Source organism: Bos indicus, chromosome 4, assembly GCF_029378745.1.
Source record: "Bos indicus isolate NIAB-ARS_2022 breed Sahiwal x Tharparkar chromosome 4, NIAB-ARS_B.indTharparkar_mat_pri_1.0, whole genome shotgun sequence".
NCBI lineage: Eukaryota > Metazoa > Chordata > Mammalia > Artiodactyla > Bovidae > Bos > Bos indicus.
In genome coordinates this window covers 77,165,158-77,187,269 of record NC_091763.1, presented here as the reverse complement: position 1 = coordinate 77,187,269, position 22,112 = coordinate 77,165,158, and the positions used below count along the sequence as shown (strand labels likewise).

At 52.0% G+C, this 22,112-nt stretch overlaps 2 protein-coding genes across 3 annotated transcripts; both read right to left on the bottom strand.

Moving 5' to 3' along the window:
- Nucleotides 1-6,049: 6,049 nt before the first annotated feature.
- Nucleotides 6,050-15,479, bottom strand: DDX56 (DEAD-box helicase 56). Of its 2 annotated transcripts, XM_019958929.2 has the most exons (14): nt 15,326-15,479; nt 15,074-15,235; nt 13,916-14,076; nt 13,600-13,770; nt 13,397-13,487; nt 12,590-12,834; nt 12,158-12,277; nt 11,563-11,676; nt 11,371-11,465; nt 10,881-10,954; nt 10,655-10,744; nt 9,845-9,950; nt 7,194-7,267; nt 6,050-6,772 (listed from the first exon to the last, which is right to left on the bottom strand). In XM_019958929.2, exons 1-14 carry the CDS (start codon nt 15,383-15,385, stop codon nt 6,695-6,697), a joined length of 1,641 nt encoding a protein of 546 aa, XP_019814488.1. In that variant the 5' UTR covers nt 15,386-15,479; the 3' UTR covers nt 6,050-6,694. The 2 variants fall into 2 exon arrangements, with proteins under 2 accessions (XP_019814488.1, XP_070644108.1); XM_070788007.1 differs by lacking the exon at nt 15,326-15,479 and having other exon boundaries at nt 13,916-14,072.
- A 3,061-nt stretch (nt 15,480-18,540) lies between these two features.
- TMED4 (transmembrane p24 trafficking protein 4) lies at nt 18,541-21,304 on the bottom strand. The gene is made up of 5 exons (XM_019959451.2): nt 21,118-21,304; nt 20,825-20,925; nt 20,587-20,712; nt 20,025-20,171; nt 18,541-19,581 (listed from the first exon to the last, which is right to left on the bottom strand). Exons 1-5 carry the CDS (start codon nt 21,242-21,244, stop codon nt 19,432-19,434), a joined length of 651 nt encoding a protein of 216 aa, XP_019815010.2. The 5' UTR covers nt 21,245-21,304; the 3' UTR covers nt 18,541-19,431.
- Nucleotides 21,305-22,112: the final 808 nt, after the last annotated feature.

The window sequence follows — 22,112 nt, the reverse complement described above, 5'->3', positions numbered from 1 at the left end:
GTGACGGACAGGGAGGCCTGGCGTGCTGCGATTCATGGGGTCGCAAAGAGTCGGACACGACTGAGTGACTGAACTGACTGACTGATTTTAGGATTTATATGTAATGTCCGTGCTATCTACCAAAAAACGCAGCTATACACTATAAACAAGAGAAAACAAGAACAGAATCAAAATGTGTCATTACAAAGAAATCAACTCGGAAAGAATTGAAAGCAGGAATAGTTGTACACCAATGTTCATTGCTGCACTATTCACAACAGCCCAAAGGTGGAAACAACCCAAGCACCCATCAACAGGTGAATGGATAAAATGTGGCATATACAGGCTTGGAATATTATTCAGCCACAAAAAAGGAATGAAATTCTGATACATGCTACTACATGGATGAAACTCAAAGATATTAAGCTAAATGAAATAAGCCAGACACAAAAGGACAAATAGTGTATGATTCCACATATATGAGGACCCTAGAGTGGTCAAACTCCTAGAGACAAAAAAATAGAATGGTGGTTTCCAGGAGCTCCTACAGTGGGTTGGAAGTTATCATTTAATGGGTATAGAGTTTCAGTTTGGGGAGGTGAAAAAGTTTTGGAGGTGGATAGTAGTGAATCCACAACAATGTGAATTTACTTCATATACTTCACCTTTCAGCAATGTAGATCATACACTTAAAATGATTAAGATGATCAAGTTTATGTTATGTATCCTTTACCACAATTACAAAAAAAGAAAGATGGCAGGGCAGGAAGATGGAAGAATCTGGATCCATAATGGTACTGCAGTGATGTTGCTCCAAGTCCACAGTCATCCAGTTATTCTGACCCTTGTTCATTCACATCCTTATCCTGGAGTTTCTCTTACTGCAGCTATATGCACTCCTGAGTAACATGCCTAGAAGCCCCTGCTCTCTCCCACCTGGTTCTCAGCATGCCCTCCCCTATTGTTGCTTGCAGGACTCCATGGACGTTTTGAGCCTGATAACTCTTCAATGCGGGAGCTGCCCTGGGCTCTGTAGGATGTAAGAGCATCCCTAGCTTCAACCCCCTAGATGCCAGGAGCATCCACCACTCCCACATGTGATGATTTAAACTGTCTCCACTCCTTGCCAGAGGCCCCGTTGGGGCAAATCACCCCAGTTGAGAACTACAGCCCTGTGCAGCCTTTGCTAAGCCAGCTAACCTGCTCACTGCTTTGCAAATGTGCTGTGGGTCCCTTTCCCCCAGCTCAGCTGTGATGTCACAAAACCCCCTCCAAGTCCTCCCCAAACCTGCCTGTCCTTCACAGCTCGCATGGAATTCTCCATCGCTGTGGGGACTTTGCCCATAATCCCCGGCCCATGCAGGCTGGCCATATGCTCCCGCCATCACACCACTTGGCTTCTCGGTTGCCTTATGTTTGTGTTTTGCTCTTGGAAGCTGAGTTCCTGGTTCCTGGAAGATATTGAACATATAAGGGTCCAATCTATGTATTTCAGTGAACGTATGAGACAATCTTTCCCCGCAACTCAGTCGCGGTCTGGATGCACTGGTGTGGAAGCCAGAAAGCTCAAGGCTGTCTGGTCCTTTGTCCCCATCCCCTGCAGGGAAGCTATCGGCATCTTGGGAGCCTGTTTCCCCAGCCCACTGCTGAGGCAGGGAAGGCCTGCGGGTTCACACGAAGGATGGCCCAGGCCCACAGCCCAGTCTCCACCTTGAGTCACAGAGGTGACTCGAAGGGAGTGTCCAGCCCTTCGGGTAGGGCAGCAGAGTCCAGCCTGCTTGGCACATCCTTCCTTTCACTTTTAAATGGAAATAGTGCTCAAGAGCCTCAGTTGGAGAGGAGAGAGGGTTATGAAAATGAATGACCCCCAAGGGACCAGGGACACTCTCAAGGGAAAAGCTTTTATCACACCCGTGAGTCCCAGTTCCTGAGCCCAGGAACCCACTGACAACTCAGCATGGTGCCTGCCTCCAAGAGCTCCCAGGCCAGGGCAGAGACAAGGGGTCAGAGAAAACCCTAATGAGGTCAAGGGCAGTATTAGAGACATACTGAGAAAAAAATGCCCAGCCCAGGCCGGAAGTCAGACAGTCTTCCTGGAGGAGGCCATGTCCAGGCCAGAAAGGTTTTACACTCCAGGGCTGTCAAATTTAGTAAATATGGAGGAAGACACCCAGGGAGATTTTTTTTTTAACTTTGACCAGGCCACACAGCATGTGGGATCTTAGTTCCCCGACCAGGGATAGAACCCAAGCCCCTGCATCCCTGCATCGGAAGCATGGAGTCTTAACAGCTGGACCCCCAGGGAAGTCCTGACCAGTGGGATTTAAATTTCAAAGAAGCAGCTAATAATGTTTTAGTATGTCATAAACATTGCATGGGATATACTTAGGTTAGAAAGTTATAGGCTTCATCACTGCACCTCACAGATCAAGGTCAGACTCAGAGAAGGGACAGGGCAGGGCTGAGCCTTAGGTTCCAAAGTAGAGCCCACTGATCTGAGCACCCTCCCACTCTGCCACTTAACTGGGCAGCCCTAAGCTGCCTACTTATTCTCTCTGAACCTCAGTTTTCCAATCTTTAAAATGGGATGGGTGTGTGGACATTAAAGCTTGCCTCTTAAGGGCTGGTCTGGGATCCCACAGCATCAGGCTCCCTCAGGAGGGAGGTTGTTAGAAATACAGAATCTCTGGCCCTGCCCCAAGCCAGCTGGATGAAACCTGCCTTCCGAGAAGAAGACTCTGTGATCCAGGTGTGCATTTAAGTTTGAGGGTGCTGTGAGCAGAGCCACCCCACGGGACCCAGGGGCCGACACAGAGCCAGGCACAGTGGTGCGGGGGAGGGCTCCCAGGCTGCCTGGCCTCCTTGGCACATGTCACACACACAGACACTCAGAGGGGGTACTTTCTACCTGCACTTACAGCTGAGACCCCAGAAGAGGCCAAGAAAGGTGAGATGCCTCCCTGGAGGTCAGGCTGGCCGAGCTCAGGTGCCACAAAGGCAGTTCTTAGGGTTGAAGGCCTTCGACATGCCCACGCTCTCTAGCTCAGCCATGCCATGTTAATCTCGCTGCTTCTCACTGGCCTTGTGAATGGACTCATGGACAGTCACTCAAGCTCTGAAGAGGTTCTGAGGTTCAATGAGGTTGACTCTGCCCAGCGAGGTGCCTGGCACACCATGGGAGGCTGGGCAGAGGCACCTGTTCCTGCCCAGAAGGATCACTTCCTTTTCCACAGAAAAACCACTGTGGCAAACAAACGAGAAGCAGCTCCCAGCCCCACTGGCAGCCAGGACACCCCAAGGCTTTTTTCTGGGGGAAAGAGGCATTTGGCAGGGGCACCTCCTGGCACAAATTCAACTTAATTGGCGTTGCCTCCAGGAGAAACTGCTCCTACAGACCAAAGTCCCGAGACCAACTAATTCCCCAAATGCTGAGTCACTGATCCTCAACAGATGGGGGAGAGAATTAGCTGAAATAGGAAATGCACTTGAATTGGTTTGTGCTCTGGGTCCAGAGGTTTCTAGGGACATTCTGTTGCCCCAGTGTTATCACCATGGCTACTCAGCTATCTGATCAGGGTGTTCCCCTGCTTCAAATCCACCAGCACCTTTTGAATGTTTAATATGTAGCTGTATCGTCCTTTAAAAATAATTCAGGAACTTTCCTAGTGGTCTAGTGGTTAAGACTCCACACTTTCAAAGCAAGCGATGTGGGTTTGATTCCTGGCCGGGAAACTAAGATCCCATGTGCTGCGTGGCACAGCCAAAACATAAAAAAAATTTTAAATAAAAGACATCAGTTTAGTTTTTCAGTTTTTCCCTGTTTCAGTGATGATCTCTGGTTTCCTTATTCCCAAACATGCCCAGGCACCCTCCCCTCTGGAGCACTTTCACCATCCCCAACCCCACTTCCAGTCTCACCTGACTCCTCTAATAGGGTGAGGCCCCAGGTAACCCTCCTGGCACCTGGGCGTCCCAGAAGGGAGATGATCTAGCCACAAGTGCGCCTGGCCAGAGGGCACTACCCACTCCCTCCTGCCTCCAGCCCAGCGTCTACACCTGGCAGCCCCAAGTGATGGCGGAGCAGACAGATGCTTCGTGGAGTCTGCAGCTTGGGGAAGTTGGGATGCACTGAAAGTTTGGTTTTCAACCCCTCTAAAGCTCCTCGCATGCAGGGACTGGGCTCTGTCCATCTCCCCTAGGTCTGAGCACAGAGCCAGGAACACAATAGCCATTCAAGCCTATGTGTGGGTGGGATTGTGCCAGCCAGAGGTGTGGAACTTCCCTGCACTCTGCTGACCCCTTTGCCATGAGCCCTGTACATCAGCCAGCCTGGAACCTGCTGGAAACCTGCCGAGCTTATCTATTGTTCAGTGACCTCTTTCCTTCCAAACTCAGCTCACTTATCACGTGCATGCCCATGTCCCATGGCCTGTTCCATTCTATTTTGGACACACTTATCAAGGGCAGAGGTTTTGGTATCAGATAGACAAGTTCAACCCCTGAGAGCCTGTTTCCCTGTGTGTAAGTGGAGAGCACAGCCTCCTCCCAGGGCTGTGTGATTGTATGAGACGTCTACACACCTTTAATCTGCAGTTCCAGGCCACAGAAACACACCATTCTCTTGACCAGGCCCAATTCACAGATTCCACCAAGTGCCAGGGCCTGTTCCAGCCAAGCGTGGGTTATATAAACAGGGTTATGTGAAGTGCCTAGGATGGCACCCACTCCCAAGCTGGTGAGAGCAGGCTACTCCTTCACGGGGGTGGACAGCGGGCCAGCCTGGGACACCAGAGCAGGCCTGTGCTGTCCAAATCCTGTCCTCTTCACCCACCCTGTGACCTGTTGCCAGGTGAGTTCTGAGCCTCAACCGCCCCACCCAGAACTCGGGAGCAGCCCCGATGTTGGTAGAACACTCAGCGCGGGTCTCAGCACACAGCTTGCATCTAGCATGTGGCCAACAGGCCCCAGCTCTATTCCCAGACAGGAATGCACCCCACCAGCAGAGGCCCCTCTGAAAAGAAACATCACTGGAGAAACCCAAGGCGCCCACTCTCCTGCATCTGCGCAGACTCAACATTAAGTTCATTGGCTGGGACGCCAGGAGGTGGCAGGCTCAGAGGAACAAGGTTGGCACACCATTTGAGCAGACTGCCGCCTCAATGTCCCAGGCTCTTGGGTTCCCAGGGCCATGCCTGCCTCACACGGCAGGTGCGGAGGTCTGCAGCCAGCTGCCAGGCAGGGGTACAGGAAGCTCTCCAAGCTTGGGCCCTTCAACAAGGCAGTGACACTCATGAGGCTCTTGGTGCAGTTGTGGGACCCAACAAATGCTAAGTTGCCATCTTTGTTCAGCTCCATTAGCTCATCTCCTTAAGGTGCCCGAGCCATGGCAGGCTTCAGGAACCCGGTGGCAATGTACTGGCTGCTGTTTCACTCACTGATAATCCCACCTGAGCGGCAATCCCCACCACATGCACCTTGACTCCCTAGAAATTCTCAGGATGGCAGAAACGTGGAGACCCTAAACCTGAGGGCCCACCACCCGCTAACAGCAGCCAGAGACCCAGGCTCCCCTCACTGTGCAGACCAGCTTGTGCTGGTACCATTACCTGGTTCTGTTGGAATGAAATACTCAAGCACTTCCAACTTTCTTCCCAATTCTTTTCTAGCTCCCCTGCCAACCCTGCTGACCCTCTTCCACTAAGTATTCTCGCCAGCTGGGCCTTGTGAGGCCTGGTAAGTGGATGACGGTGACACTGTGATAAGCGGGCACAATAAAGGACACAGTCATCAGCAGCATCCCCCTCCTCCAGACAGCAGCTGGGAGGCCCAGACATGAGCTGGGACCCTCCCGTCAGAACCTTGCAGGTGGGCTGAGAGCAAATGGACAGGGCATGTGCGTGTCACACTGTCACTCAAGCACTTAGAACACACCCAGGTGGGACTTTTCTGGTGGTCCACTGGCTAAGATTCCATGCTCCCAATGCAGGGGGTCCAGGTTTGATGCCTGGTCAGGAAGAACTAGGTCTCACATGCCACAATGAAAAAAGATCACACGTGCCGCAACTAAGACTCATTGCTGCCAAATTAATTAATTAATTAAACACACACACACACACAAGTGTGCCAAACAGAGCACAGCAGTTCAGGAGCAGAGACAGCTGTCCCTGGCTGCCTGAGGGAGTAGAAGGCTGAATTTACAACGTGCCATGGAGAAAGAGGTGTCATCAGGCAGGCCCATCTTTCCAGGAGGCAAAAAGTCGTTCCCAGCTTCAGAGAAGGGAGGCGTCAGCCTGATTCCAGAGAGAAAGCCCACAGGAGCAGCTGGTGGTAAGGCCAGAGAGCCAGATGCCAGCAGGTGTCTCCGGGCCTGAGGGCTCCAGGTTGCAGCGCTGCAAGGCTGACCTCTTCTGGCCAAGGAGACACTGCGCACAGCAGGCAAAGAGCCAGGTGCTGCTTCCTGGAAGTGGTTTCTGATTCCCAAGGTTTCGATGGCTCCTTCCTACAGGCAGGAGGCACAAACTAGGGCAGCTAGAATCTTTATTCTGTTGTTATGGGCAAAGCACCAGCCTGGCCATCTGTCTGGAGGGCCACAGTTCCGTCTGCCCCGAATCCAGTCCATCCAGTCTGAGAATTAAGCTTCCTCCAGCAGGGAGGCCTGCTCCACACTCCAGCCTGGGGAGAGCCTGGGAAGGCAGCCAAGGCTGCCTGAACAACCTCAGGAGGGTGCTGCTGTGGGTCTGCATTTCTCTCCTCTGTGCTTGAAGCTTCGCAGTGGGTTCTGTGTCTTTGCCTTCTGTGGGGGCAAAGTTACCAGTTGACTGTGGGGAGCAGACGTCTGTCTGCACATAACGAGACAGACTCGGAGAAGTGGGTGGTACTGCTACTTGGCAGGCCCTGCAGGCCATGAGCCAAGGACAGGTGCTGCTTCCAGCACCGCAGGCGCCCACCTTCCTCCTCCTGCAGCATGGAGGACGAGGAGGGCGGTGGGGCCAGGACAGCAGGTTCTCCTTTGCTCTGGAAGCTGCTCATGATGGCCAAGGGAAAGCCCCGGCCCCCGCAACTCTGGCCAGCGGCCAGGGGTCTGGGGCCGATTCTCCTTCCTCCCCGCTGAGGACAAGGGGCAAGCACACCAAGCACACCCTGGTGACAAGGAAACCAGATTGGGGAGGGGGGGGGGGCGCCTGCAGCCATCACCAAGGCCCCAGGGGACATACCTTGGCCTTCTTAGAGGCGAGGGGCTTCTTCCGCTTCTTGTGAGGGTGGACGAGGCCGCGCAGAGCAGGAGGAACTGGAAGAGACGGCGGGCTCAGCGGCTGCCCCCGCCGCCCTGTGTGCCTGCTCCCACCCCCTCTCCCGCCGGCTCCACCTCCAGTGGCTCCCAACGTGCTCTCCCCTCCTGACCCAGGGCCTGGCACTCCGATCCTCACTGCAATCCTAAGAACACACGACTATCTAGGTTCACACCGCTGTCCCCAGGGATGTCCACTAAAACATGTCTCTACAGTATGTGTCACAGTAAGTATGAAACAACAGAAGGAAAATTAAGAAAGAAAATGCTGCTAAAATAGAAAAGCAGCCTTCATATAATTCCTTCCTCCATGGTCCTTCCTCCCATACCCCTCCTCACCTATCAGGTGCCCCCATCACTGCTCGGGACCTGCTACATGACCCCTGGCCTCTGTCCTCTCACCGACCCAGGGCATAGCTCAGGGTCCCCTCCAGCCAGGCCACACAGGTCCTGACAGGCCTGTGAGCACCACACCACCACACCCTCCCACGTCACCCCAACCCCTAAAGGCCAAAGGTTTGGGGCAATGACTGCTTCTGTGTGACAGAGAGGATGGGATTCCCTTCTAAGGCAGGAGACAGATGGGCCCCAGGTTAAACATTTACAACTAGTTTCCTGTTAACACTTTGAAAATAAAAATAACAACAGGAACAGTGTAAGTAGCTGGACTTTGTCTCCTGCGGACACTTCAAGATAATGGGAACAGCAATAACAGAAAGGAGCTAAGCAAGCCCTGCCTAGGTAAAAAATTAAGGAGACCATGTACTCTTCATTCATGGGGTCAAGGAGACCTCCCAGACTATGCCAGCACAAAAAGGTTCCTCAGGGGAGGGGGCACTAGACCATAAGGTCTGCCAGCCTCCGAAAAGCCTGGCACTGGGATTCACCTTGTCTAAAAGACGCGCTTGCACATCCAGGAGGGCCCTGAGTCAGACCTGATATGGACTCGGGGCCACATAATGCAAGGTGACTGGCCAGATGAAAATCAGAAAACTGCCTCCACATAAGTGGTCTAAACCATCCCGAAAGGGACTTCCCTGGTGGTCCAGTGGTTAAGAGTCCATCTGCCAATACAGGGGACACAGGTTCGATTCCTGGTTCTGAAAGATCCCATGGACCGTGAGGCAACTAAGTCCATGGTGCCCCACAAAAACAGAAGCCGTGGCAACAAGAAGCCCACACACTGAAATGAAGAGTAGCCCGCACTCGCCGCAACTAGAGAAAGCCCAAGAAAACGCAATGAAGACTCAGAGCAACCAAGAATAAATAAATTAAAAAAAAAAAAAGCTCATGGCTACTTCTCTCGCAGTCCAGCCATCCTTTCTCCACATCTCTCTTCTCTCCTAATAAACACTTCACTTGTCTTTTTTGTTGTTGTTTAACCTTTTCCCAAATTCTTTCTTCAAACCAGGCAAGAGCCAGTGCCCTGCTCCCAGCCAGAAGTCTCTGGGTGGTCTAGTACGGTTAGGATACAGTGCCTTCACCGCTGTGGTCTAAGTTCAATTCCCACTCAGGGAACTGGGATCCCACTTCAAGCTGCCACACAGACCACCCAAAAGCCACCCAAGATCACATCCCCTCCTCCCCTCTCCCCCTCCTCAGTCCTCACACCACGACCTTGGTTTGTATCCCTTACAGTTCACTTCCTGGGGAACCTGGCCCCATCTCTCTGGCATTTTCCCATCTCTCCTGGATCTTTCCCATCCACTTGCTTGAGGTTCTCCTTGCCATATCCACCAGCTTACGCTAATCCACAGGGGTACCAGGAAAATGGGCCTGCACTCACCTCTCTGCTTCCTTAATCCACTAAACATCTTCAGCATAAAACCCACACATACCCGTTACCAAAGACACAAGGAGTATCATTACCAGGTGCAAAGGGAGCAAGGCTCCTGAACACATCAGCTGGGTTTTGGCCTCATCTACACCATAGAAACCACTCTTGGGATCCATTCTTTTCTTGGCTGTGCCATGCAGCATGAAGGATGTGGGATCTTAGTTCCCTGGCCAGGGATTAAACATCAAACCCATGTTCCCTGTTCAGAGTCTTAACCACTGAACCACCAGGAAAGTCCCTCTTGGGGTCCATCCTTGACCTCATAACTGTGATCCCAATATCCCTCATCCCCACAAGGCTCAGGCAGGTCTATTCTCTATTTCCCACCCCTGGTGTCCCCGGTCAAACGTTCTGGACTCAGACACCCAAGCCCAGCTTGGCCTGGTCACTAACCCTAAGCCTCCTCCAGCACAAGTAGCACTGTCTCCTACTCGTGACTCCCACACCATACCCAGTCACTCCCTCTACACACAGGAGGCTGCCTGGCCAGGTACTGGCTCGCTCTTTCACAGGACCAGGCTCTAGATGTGAGACCCCTGGCCTTGAAGGGGCAGACTGATGTCTCCTTGAAGGCAGAGTGCTGGTTTCCTGTCTCCCCCACAGAGAGAGCAACGCCTACGCAGGGGGACTGTGCAGAGTTATGTCTGTGTACATGCTCACTGCCCAGATCCCATGGTTGTGTCACCCCAGTGCACAGCAGCCCAGGGATGAATGCGCAGCCCGCCCCCAGCCCTGCTCACCCAGGTAGTCAGGGACGTTGCCCAGGTGAGGCTTTACCACAGCGGGGTGTAAGGGCAGGTCGTGCCGCAGCAACTGGAGGTCCCTGGGATTGTCTTCAAAGTATGTCTGGCAGGGGAGAAAAGCAGGCACTGCATGGTCGGTCCTCCTTTTGTAATTTCATGGGTTTGTTTTTTTTTGTTTTTACAGGGGAGTTTTTGAACAGGTAGCCTGTGTTCCAATTGTTAAGGCTGAGATTTCCCACTGCCTTGTCACTGGGGCCCCCTCCCAGAGGCAGCTCAGGCATGTGTCCCCGTTCTCACTCCCTATTCAGTGGGGGCAGTTAGGAGCACACCACCCCCTCCTCACTGGGAATCACTCCATGGCCGTGCACCTTCTAACTGACACATAAACAGCTGCCTCCTCCTTTTCTGTGTAATGCATGCTGCATGAATGCACCTGACTCGGTTTACTGCATCCCCAGGGTGGACTCCCTAGTGTTTCCACCTTGGGAATCATAACGGAACGCAGGCACCCATACAGTTGTGACCTCACACAACTCTTACTACTGTGTCAAGAGAATAAACCTCAGAAGCTGTGCTTCTGATGGACACAGCCACTGTCCACCTCAGAAACTCGGCCAATTCACCTCCCAGCAGGACAGCTGGTGTCCTTACTCACTCTTGGCCTGTTTCCTCCCCATGACCTGCTAAAGGCACGGTCTGCTGCCCAGCTCACTGCCTCTCACACTCACAGCTTTGCCTCTGGCCTCCAGGACAGGCGATGCCCTGAAGCCTCCCCTTTGCCCACCCACCCCGACCACAGCCCCTTACTTTGAGCTTCTCTGAGTGCAGGAGCTCCTCTTTGATCTCCTTCAGCCTTGCCTCGCGGATGGCTTGTTTAGTCACTGAGCGCATGGCATCCTGGGGGCAGACATCAAAGGTCAACATGGCAGGGCTGCCTGAGCCCGCCCTCCTGCCAGGGTGCTGAGCAACAAGGGCCTGACTGTGGGTCCTAGAGGAGCCCCAAGTACCCACATCCCCACAGGGCCCCACTCACCCTGCAGCGGTAGCGGAAGCCCTCGATCTCCTCCATGTGGAACTGGTAAGGAAGCAGGACAGGGGCCCCACTGTCTGCAGAGAAGACTGCAGTGAGGGTCCTGCAGACTGAAAGCTTGGGCAGGGTCTATGCAGGCCTTCTGCTCAGAACCTCCCAGGTCTGCTCCCTGGGGTGAGGCAGCCAGGGATCCAGCCCACTCTTTCCCACAATGCAGACATGCAGCAAAAACCCTGGGTCTCATGGACAGTTCACGACAGGGGATCCACCCTGCTGCAGCCAGGGCAGTTTCCTGTCCCCATGTCCCGGGTCCTGTCATATCTCTCAGCCTTAGGACCTGCCCACTCGCCTACTCTCCTACTCTGAGGCCACTCTAGCCACAAAGTATGTGCAATGACAGCCACGGAGCACTAAGGAGCACCAGACCTTGAAGTTTAAAGTCTCACGACAGAAGCCTGGCCCTCTCTCAGGTCAGTGAGGGCAGGGCTCTTACCTCCACTGAGAAGCTCCTCGATCTTGCCCAGCTGAGACTGCTCTGTGGGCAGCACGAAGGTCAAGACTATGCCGGGGTTGTTGGCACGTGCCGTCCTGCAAGGAGAGACAACCCAGCCCGTGTCTCTGGCTGTGTGTCCCACAGTGTGCCCACAGTCCAGGTGCCCAGTCCACTATGCCTCAGTTCTCCTACCTGCCAGCCCTGTGTATGTAGGCCTCGGGGGTGGGGGGGAGATCAAAGTTGAGCACAGCACACACGTGGTGGAAGTCTATGCCCCGCGCCACGCCTGCCTCCGGATCTGAAGCCCTGTAAGAAAACATGCCAACCTCAAATGAGCCCTCCTCTCCTCAGAGGCCATGTTCTCAAACTTATTTAATCAGCATGATCGCTCAACAAAGCCTGGTATGGAATTACAAGACACTCCTCTGAGTAAGATTCTTAAACATTATAACTGGAGCTAGGGTAGTGGGGGCAGCCAAACCCTGGAACTCATTGCCCACAGGGCAACCCGAGAACCACTCCAAGCCAGCCACCCAAGAGGCAGACAGAGACTGGTGGCTCCCTTTCTCCCGAAGAAAGATCCTTCCTGCAAGTCACAGCTAGTGGAGGCTGAGCCACGTTCCTCACAGGATGACAGCACGCCAACAAGTCAGGCAGTATGGCCGTTCATGCTGCCCATGAAGTACAGGCCTGTGCGCCCTTTACTCCCTGCCCCCACATGCTGGTTTCCCAGTCTTCTGAAAGGTGGCTCTCCCTAGCAAGGGCTGAGAGGTAAAAGTGGACTCACTTGTCCCGCTTGGGTCCTTTGCCCCGATGCTTGCCCTTGACTGGAGGCCCCAGGACTTCAGCATCTGTTGCTATGACGCAGTCGTAGAAGCCTTGGTTGAACTGCGAGATGATGTGGCACCTGTGGCCCAAGAGCAGAAGAAAGTCAGACCTAAGAGCACTGGAGGTCTCTCCTCCACCCTCCGCCTGGTCATAACGGTCATCTTTCTGACTCTTCCCTCTTCTTCAATTCTTCCCCAACTTAATCTTTGTGCCTCAATCTCGTCAAGTGAAGATGGAGTTATAGTTGGTATTGCAGAGTTGTGAGAGATAGTCATTGAGGATCAGTCAAGCCCGGGGCCCTCAATCCACTAAGCACTTAAGAAACAGGAAGAGCGACTGTGTCTCCCCTTTTCCATCTTCACGTTCAACCGAGACATGGGAGTCGGCACACCTGGAGCGTAGTGGAAGCTCTCCATTGAGCACACAGGCGGGGATGCTGAATTGCTCCAGGAATAGGCGCAGCCGGTAACTCCGCTCCAGAGTGTTGACAAAGAGCAGAGACTTTCCCCGAATCAACGACAGCTTGAGCAGGGCATACAGCAACAGAAATTTGTCTTCCTCAGTCTCACAGACCACCTGAAACTGCTGTAACTGGTCTGGCCCTGGTAGCTGGGACTCCTGTAACTTGAGGGTAACCTAGGGGAGGACAGGCCTGTGGTCAGGAAAAAAGAGAAGACAGAAATGCTACTGCAAGCCGCTGGCTTGCCAACCACAGCGCTGGTGTGTTAGTGGAGGGTGCCCTGGGTCCCTTCCAACTGTGTACTGTCAGAATTCAAAGTATACTAACTACTGCAGTTTACAAAAGACACAAAACTACACACAATTTGGGGCACAAATCAAAGTGAAACACACTGTAAATGACTAGAGTGAGAAGAAACCCCTACAGTAGCAACCTTTTTGAAGAGTAAAGTTCACATAAGGGGAGAATTTTGATCGTGTCACTCAGAGCACCCTTTCTGCCCTTTGGGGGTCCCTGATCAGGCCTTTAGGCAAAGCATGGTTTGAAACCAGCAGATACCTGGGACTACATAGTGACTTTAGGTTGGAGGATACAGGAGTGCCTAACAACATTGGACTTCTAGTGCCTCAGAACCAGGAATACTAAACGAGGAGTTTCCCACCCCAAATAACAAAGGGTTCCTTTGAGAAGGCAGGAGCGAGTCCTCTGAGTCTCCCGATGGTCCCATGGGGCCCTTACCGGGTTATGCAGTACCAGCTCCTTAAGTGCTTGCACATCCTCATTAAAAGTAGCTGACATCAGAAAAGCCTGGTAAATCCGGGGCAAGTGACTAAAATGAAACAGAGCCCCATCAAACTCCATTCTAAGGCCTCTAACAGGGGCAGCTGAACTGGCCCCCTCGCTCCAGGCCCTACTGTGTATTCACCACCCTTTCTCCTTACCAGAGAAGACTCTTCAGTTCCTCCTCAAAGCCAAAGGAGAAAAGAAGATCAGCCTCATCGACCACCAGCAGCTCCATGGAGTCTCGAAGCTTCAAGTTGTCTTGCTGCAAGTGGTTTAATATGCGGGATGGAGTCCCCACCACCACATCAGGCTTCTCCATCAGCACAGCTCTGTAGATAGGCAACACCTCAGTATTAAGTAGAAGGTAGCAGCTGGGACCTCACCCCAAATCAGATCTCGTTTTTGCTGCACACAAACCCCATCCCACATTCCAGTGCAGATTCATTCCCTCACAGCCCTGGTGTTCTAACCCACCTCTGAGAGGCTGAGTCTTCAGCAGCTGAGACATTGGCCACCCGGATGTCTCGAGCACAATAGGCAGCCAGTTGCTGAATCATGGATTGGGCCTGCCTCGCCAGCTCCTTAGTCGGCACAAGGACAAGGGCTCTCACAGCCTGCTCCACCACGGGGCCTGTCTGCAAGAATTAAAGACTTCAGCCAGTCAGTTATCATCATGGCCACCGGATGCTTTTCTCTACCTCTTCCAGGCAATCTGATCACGTACTATGACTTCAACACAACAATCTAGTTGTGTTTTGATCACCCCTTCACTTACTTCACCCATCTCTGAATGTAGATAACAAGGCCCTTTCCCCAGGCACTGAACTCAAAAAGGATAACTTACTTTATTGTTACAAAGTTACTTAAAACGTGCCAGTTACTGGTGAACCACCAGTTACTTCTCTGGTGGTCCAGTAGCTAAGACTCTGTGCTCCCAATAGGCTCAGGTTCAATCCCTGGTCAGGGAACTAGATCCTGCCCGCCACAACTAAGAGTCCACATGGCACTACTAAGGATTCCCACATGCCGTAAGGAAGAAGGAAGATGCCTCAACTAGGATCTGGAGCAGCCAGACAGGAGACCAAACTAGTCCATCCTAAAGGAAATCAGTCCTGAATGTTCATTGGAAGGACTGATACTGAAGCTGAAACTCCAATACTTCGGCCACCTGATGTGAAGAACTGACTCATTGGAAAAGACCCTGATGCCGGGAAAGACTGAAGGTGGGAGAAGGGGATGACAGAGGATGAAATGGTTGAATGGCATCACCGATTCCATGGACATGAGTTTGAGTAAGCTCCGGGAGTTGGTGATGGATAGGGAAGCTTGGCTTGCTGCAGTCCAGGTGTCGCGGAGTCAGACACGACCGAGAGACTGAACTGAGTACAAAGAATAATGGTCGCAAAGCCTGGACTAGAACCCAAGTAACCTGAATCCCAGTTCAGAGCGTTTACCAGAAAATCATTAGGTTCTCTTAGACCAGCCTTCATGTGTAAGAGATCCAAAGAAAACCCGGCTCTTGGGGAAGACGGGTGCGTGAGGGTGGCCGGCACAGCCTTCAAAGAGGGCACAATGGAACTCAAACGCCTGCATTTCCCTTTCTCGGCCTTTGGGGCCTCTCCCCCGACTCACCGCCTTCCTGTGGAGCAGCAGCTGTAGCATAGGAATGGCATAAGCGGCGGTCTTCCCGGAACCGGTGCGGGCGCGAGCCAGGAGGTCCTTCCCCTCCAGCGCCAGCGGGATGGCCTTCTCCTGGATCAACGTGGGTCGCGACCAGCCCAGATCAGTGACGGCCTAGGAGAGACAAGGGACGGCTCAGGCGGCGTGCTGCCCTGCCACCGCTCCCATCCACCGTCGGTTCGGCTCCTCAGCCCTCCCCGGTACCTGTAGGAGCCGGTGGTCCAGGCCCATGTGTTCGAAGCCCAACGATTCTGGATCCTCCATGCTGCTGCTCTGTAGTGACAGCGCGCAGGCGCGACAGGAAGAGCACGACACGACGCGTGAGCCGGTCAAAGCAGCAGCCAATCAGTTTCAAAGGAGTTGGCCATGGCTTCCGGTGTTCCGGCTGGGCTCTGCGGCTGCTGCTGCGCTCTATCTGTGGGGTCTGGGAGAGGCGGCAGGCGGCGGAGAGCCCACGGGTCCTTGCCCGTCCCCTGACGCTACCTCTAAATGGCGTTTTGGGTTAGGGTTACCTGCGGCAGAGGCGGGGCTCCGTGGAGGTGGGTGAGGTCCCCTCCGTGCCCGCCTTCGCCCACCGACACCGGCCACACAATCCTCCAGTTTCTCCACCAGGTTGCGTGTTTATGGCTTTACCTTCATCTAGCGCTTGATTTTTAACAGCCTCGCCCTAGCAATTATGCCAGTATTAGTTGTAGTTATATTGGCAAATACATCAATGTTTAGAATGCTCGTCTGTGTACTACCTAAGAAAAGGGATGCCGCGGGTGGTACCTTACCACGTTTGGGAAATACTGGTGAGTCCTGCGCCCTTTCCTGCCATTATGCATCTGGGGGATCTCTATCAGGTTTATGTGCAAGCATTAATTGCTCTGCCACCGACTATGCTTAGGAAAAGTGCACCAGCATATGTATTCCAGGGTTGTTTGCCTGTAGCAGTGGTGGGAACGTGGGAATCAAACGCAATGGCTTTCGGAGTAAAAAGCAAGCGACACTGGGTGTACCAGCATGGTTTAGGGTCACAGGCAGAAAAAGGACAAGCTATAACAATTGAACTGTCCAAGAATGAAGTTTGGAAGAATGAGTAGCATAAGAAAAGAGGAAGGTAGGTTGCTCTGGGGTTCCCAAAGGTAGCAACCTGTGTTGCCTGCACAGCTTGGTTAAAAATAATTCTTCGGCGTTCCCTGCAGGTCTGGTGGTTAGGATTCCAGGCTTTCACTGCTGTGGCCTGGATTCATTTCCTTTTGGAGGACTGAGATTCCGCAAGCAGTAAGACTCAGCCAAAAAAAAGGGGCGGATTTTTGGTCCCCACTTGTATCTGTTTGCTATTGCTCCTGTAACAAATCATCATAAACTTGGTGGCTTAACACAGACTTACTATTTTACAGTTCTATAGGTCGTAAGTGTGACAAGGCCTCTCTAAGCTTAAATCAGGAGGTTGGTGGGGCTCCATTCCCTTCTGGAGGTTCTAAAGGAATCTTTTTTTTTTTTTTTTTACCTTTTACAGCTTCACATGTGGCCCCCCTTGTTTGTTTTCAAAGCTGTTAATGGAGGGTTGAGTCCTTGTGTCACATCATTACAACCTTCTTTTGCTTCCCTCTTGCATTTTTCAAGAACCTTTGTTATGACATTCGGCCCTCCCAGATAATTCAGGATAATCTCATTTTAAAAGCAGATGACAGCAACCTTAATTTCTCTTTGCCACGTTTGGTAACATATTCACAGGTTTCAGGAATTAGTACATTTAGTTGGACATTATTGGGAAGTTATTAGTCTGCCTACCATGTGTGTTAACGGGGATGCAGGATGTCCATCCTTTTGTGACCACATAGACTGTAGCCCACCAGGCTCCTCTGTCCGTGGAATTCTCCAGGCAAGAATACTGGTATGGGTTGCCATTCCCCTCTCCAGGGGATCTTCCCGACCCAGGGATTGAACCTGGGTCTCCTGCATTGTTGGCCGATTCTTTACCGTCTGAGCCACCAGGGATGCCCATTCTGCCTACCACACCACACCAAACATAAACTTAGTCAGACTGGACGTAAATGTTGCTCAGGAATCTATATGGATGAGTTTCTCAGGTGACCCTATGCATCTATTCTGACATGGGCCCAGCATGAGATCCAGAAGTCAGGCTCTGGGTGTTATTAGGGTGAGAACTGAGAGCACCACAGGTAAAGTGAGGCTGGAACCAAAACATGGAGATGGGGACTGGGCCAGGGATAATGGGGTGAGTAGAGACTCCTGTGCCCCCACAGCCTTTTTGTATAAGGATAGAAGGCTATTTGGTAAGGATGTTTTATAACCTAAGAAAGCAAGAACTTCAGAATGGAATCAGGGTAGTATTGGGGGAAAAGGTCCCCAGAATTCCTTGGATGTAGCTTGAATTATTTTTAAAAAATTTTCCTAGGCTCTATGGTGTCTGTGAATGCCACACACCAATGTGGAAACTCTTTTCCTCACATCTACCACCAATTAGCCTATCCTCTGGCAATCAAGCTTCCAACTGTCCCATCAGTGTAAAGGTGTGATATACTCCCACCTTTGTCTTCACTCCATTCCCCTATCAAAAATTCACAAGAGGAGAAACCAAGTACGTATTGACCCATCAGCATAATTGAGATGCACAGATGGACAGACTACTTCCTGTATTCCTACAGCCTAGACGCCAGTGTGCTTTGCTGGGTAGATTCCTAGTAACAGCCACAGAGCACACATGTGTTCCCTTCCTGACATGTCCCATGCTCCTAAAGAGCCTCAGGCCAGAGGTCTACACATGAACTAGTTTCAAGGCCACCTCATTTTCCATTAATTCTAACATGAAAAATATTATGGTAAATATCCAAATAATTTTGGATGAGTCATTTATGGTGTTTCACCACACTGAACCGTTAACGTGGTCACCCCAAATTGGAATTTCTTAAATATTTACAAAAATATTAAGTGAAAAGGTCTATAAAATTAAATTGCTTATACTTTTGTAAGGAAAAATAGATACACAGGTAGAATAGTATGGAAGATAAAAACAAGAAGGGAAGAATTTAGTTTTGTATGTCAGATAAATAATGTATTTTAAATAAATAAAACCATGAAATAAAATATCAAGAATGGGCACCTAATAGTATTAAGTTTTATATGGCAGAAAGGCATGAGGAAGTATGCTAAGAAGTGTTTACACTTATGATTCCAGGGAGCTAAGAAATAGATACTTAATCTCTTCACAGCATTCCTTGCTGACAGGCCTATGTGGTTGCCCTGTGGTTGCCACCACCCTGTCTGTTCCCGCACCCTAGCCTCACAAGCCCATATGCCGAGGTCCACTCCTGGTCAGCTGCAGAAGTACCCAGACCAAAAGCTTTTCTTCCATCTCCTTTTGTGCCTCCCCTCTGCCCACAGCCTCTTTATTTCATTTCAAACACAGCTACTACAACACGTTTTATTTCACTGGAAAAATCTGTATAAAGAACCAAATCTGGTTCCCGCGAGGAAAACATTTACCACAGCTTAAATAAAAGTTAAGGGAAACGGGAGGGTAAGAGTGTCCTGCCTTGTGTGAGCTGTCACTGCCTCACTCTTGAATTCAGGCCCTGTGTGATGGAAACCACAGGTGTCCTGGAGAATTCCCTGCCTGGCCCTCTGATTAGGCCTTGAGAGCAGCTGTGACATCTGCTCTCTGGCCTGAGAGCTGAAGTCCTGGGAGCTGCCATGGTAGTTAGTTATCAAGGATGTATGCATAAACAATGCAGAAGGGACTGCACTGGTATCCAGCTAGTCACACAAAGGCAGTAACACTTCAACTAGGAAGGAAAATATATAATTTTATCAAAAAATAGTTCTAATATATAGAAAAACTTTTCAATCCTCTGGGGCCTTTGCCCCTATTTACATTCACAAAGCTGCTGAGTGAACCCAGGACTGACAGCAGAGCAGTGAGGCAGGCCTCCTCGGTGGAGCATTTCGGTCGCCTACTTCGTAAGTAGACGAAAGGTTAAAGAAGTAGGAGGGTTTTTCATTTGCTCATTTTATGAGAAAGAGGGGAATCACTGGAGGCGAAAGAAGCAAGACTTAGTCCTGGGTAAGTTTCAACTCTGCACAAACCCCAAGACAGATCTTTGAAAGCCTGGACCAGTGTCCTGTGTCCTTGAAAACCAGTGTTAACAAGTGGCTGATCTGAATGCTTTGTTGCCATGGAACCAATGTGGCTTATATTCTTTTTTCACTTTTTTTTCCCTCAGAATCCAGGTGGATAAGATATTGGGTGGGGAAAGTACCAAATAACTGAGGTGACAGGAAAGGATCACGTGGTGAGGACATTACACCAGCTTCTTGGCCTCAAAGAAGCTCTTGAGGTGACGCATCTGCCAGATGCCAGTGAGGATGAGGATGACAGTCTGAGCGATGGACCACCACAGGACCCTCTGGTTGGTGCTCTCACTGATCAGACGGAAGCGCTCTTCACGATACTGCATAGGACAATGGACCCAGGATTAAATGTGCGGGAAAGACAGTCTCAGCTGTTGTGAGGTCCTTCCCTCCCATGCCACTGCTCAACTATGGGACCAAACACCTTTTGAAATATTGCCTCTGATTCCCCTGGGAGTGCCCCAAGGACGTAACATGCTGCCCCTCCATGAGCTTCTCTGCTAGGACAGAAATCACACTCTTAAACCATTTCAACCAAGATCCCAAAATAAGGAGGCAGGCAATGGCTACTGCTAGAGTGTGAACTGTCCTCTCTACACTTTATTCTACAGAGCTGAAAAATGGCTATCTGCACTGATACCCACTGTTCCAGTCTTTGAACAGCCTGCTTCCCAAGTAGGGAAAGCCCCAAGAAGCAACTTCCAGGAGGTGTAATGGGTATAAAGGTCAACTGCCATGGCCAAGTACAGTGACATGCCCTTACCCTTTGGTAATCCTGCTCCTTCTGGATCTGCTCCACCTGATCAAGCAGCTGGCGGGCTCGGAGCTGTAGCTCCGTCAGCTTATCCTTGGCAGCAATCTCAGGGTAGTTGTTGGTATGCTCCCCAACCTGGATGTCTAGGTGCACACGCTAGGAGGAAATAAGGTTGAACCTCAAAGTCAGAGCCATTCTGAGGTTATGATGTCTAAGTGATGCAACCTCTGATGGTCTGTTGCAGGCTATGGAACATACTCTTGTCCCTGTGGGACAGAAGGGCAACTCTATTTCTTACTTGTAACTGTGCCACAAAGAGTTATAAATGATGTGCATGCTTGCTAAGTCGCTTCAGTTATGTCTCACTCTTTGTGACCTTGTGGACCACAGCCAGCTACGCTCCTCTGTCCATGGGTTCTCCAGGCAAGAATACTGGAGTGGGTTGCCATGCCCTTCTCCAGAGGATCTTCCTGACTCTTGGTCTCCTGCATCGGCAGGCAGGTTCTTTACTAAATCAAAACTTTGAAACCAAGTGACAGATTCTGAGCTCTGGCCAAAAGAAAACTGTTACCAGTCTGCCGCCAGCAAAAAGAGCCATCCTGGTAGAGTTGGAGTGCAGGCAAATCTGATGGTCACCAGGAGTGTGGGAAGTGAAGGTGAAGCGGCCCTCTGAGCCGTACTGCCGGGAGAGCACCACCTGCAACAGAGTAGTCAGTGAAAGCCCACACCTTTACTCTAACCTCACCAAGTGCAAGCTCGTGTCTTATGAGCTCTGTCCACCCCAAGAGCTCTAGTGAAGATGGCCCTACCTTGCCTTCAGGGTCCTTCACCTCCACGTGCATGCCCAGGCCGGGGGTCGAGGGCAGGAAGACCTCCTTCTGCTTATCCCACATTTGGGTGCGGTAGTTCCCTGCGGAATAGACAGAGCAGTCACAACCCGCCTAGTCCATCCAGCTCCCACACTCCGCGGCTCCCGGGACGCCAGACGGGGGCACTGCTCTCCAGGTCACCGTCCGGCGTCCTCAGAGTGCCGCTGCGAGCGGAGAGCCCGACGGCGTCTTGGGGACAACTCAGGGCCCGATCCACCCTCGCCCCGCCTGACCGATGACCATGGTCTCGTCGGGGATTTCTTCGATGAAGCAGCGCTTTTCGGTCTCGCCGATGTGGAAATAAAGCCCCCGGGCGCTTGCGACGCACAGCGCAAGGAGCAGCAACGCCGGCAACCCCATTGCCCGCCGACGCCCAGCCCAGACACCTGCCAACGCGCGCCCTGTGCCTAGTGCGCATGCGCGCACCTGCGCCCCGCTCCCTGATGACGCAGAAAGACCAGGCGCAGGACGCGCTTGCGCGGTGACTCCCGCTTTGCGTCCGCTCCGCCCCGCCCCGCCCCGCCCGCGTCTTTTCGACCAAGTTACAGGGCCGAGGGGAGAGTGCGCACACGCAGGACGCCCGGAGACTGGCTGATCCCTCCCGCTCTCTGGAGGCGCAGTGGGCTCCGTCAACTGCCAACAAGCGGCTTCTGCTCAGTGCGCACGCGCGCGCCTGCGCGGTGCTCCCAGCAAGCGCGGCGTGGCAAAGCAAGAGTATGGAAACGTTGACACCTCCTTCGCCCCTGCTGCTTGCCCGTCAGCCTGCGCCGAGGTGTGGGTGCTGTATCCGGAAGATTGGGTCGACGTAGGCTTCCGAACTCGGGGTCCACCGAGGAAAGGAAAGTCGGAATCCGGGGACCGACAGACCGTTCCCAAGACCCCGACTAGGTGGATACCGGAGTGAGAAATCGTGTAGGAGCCTCAGGCGCATTCGGTGCCGCCTGGAGTAGCGGCTCACCGAGGCTTTGGAAGCCATGACCCCGGGGTGGAAGCCTCACCTGGGTGGGGCTCCAACAGACCTACAGGAAACGGTATTCCAAGCCCTGGGGCGCCAACAGGTTTAGGTGTTCCAGATTTTAGGAGTTCATCAGTTTTGTTACTTGAGATGACGGCGTGGCAATGATTATTTTCTGACACTCCTCTGCTAGGGTTATACACGGAAGTGTTCACAGATAGTCACCCGAGGGTGCTTACCAGGAAGAGAAAGTGGAGATTGGGCTAAAGGTGA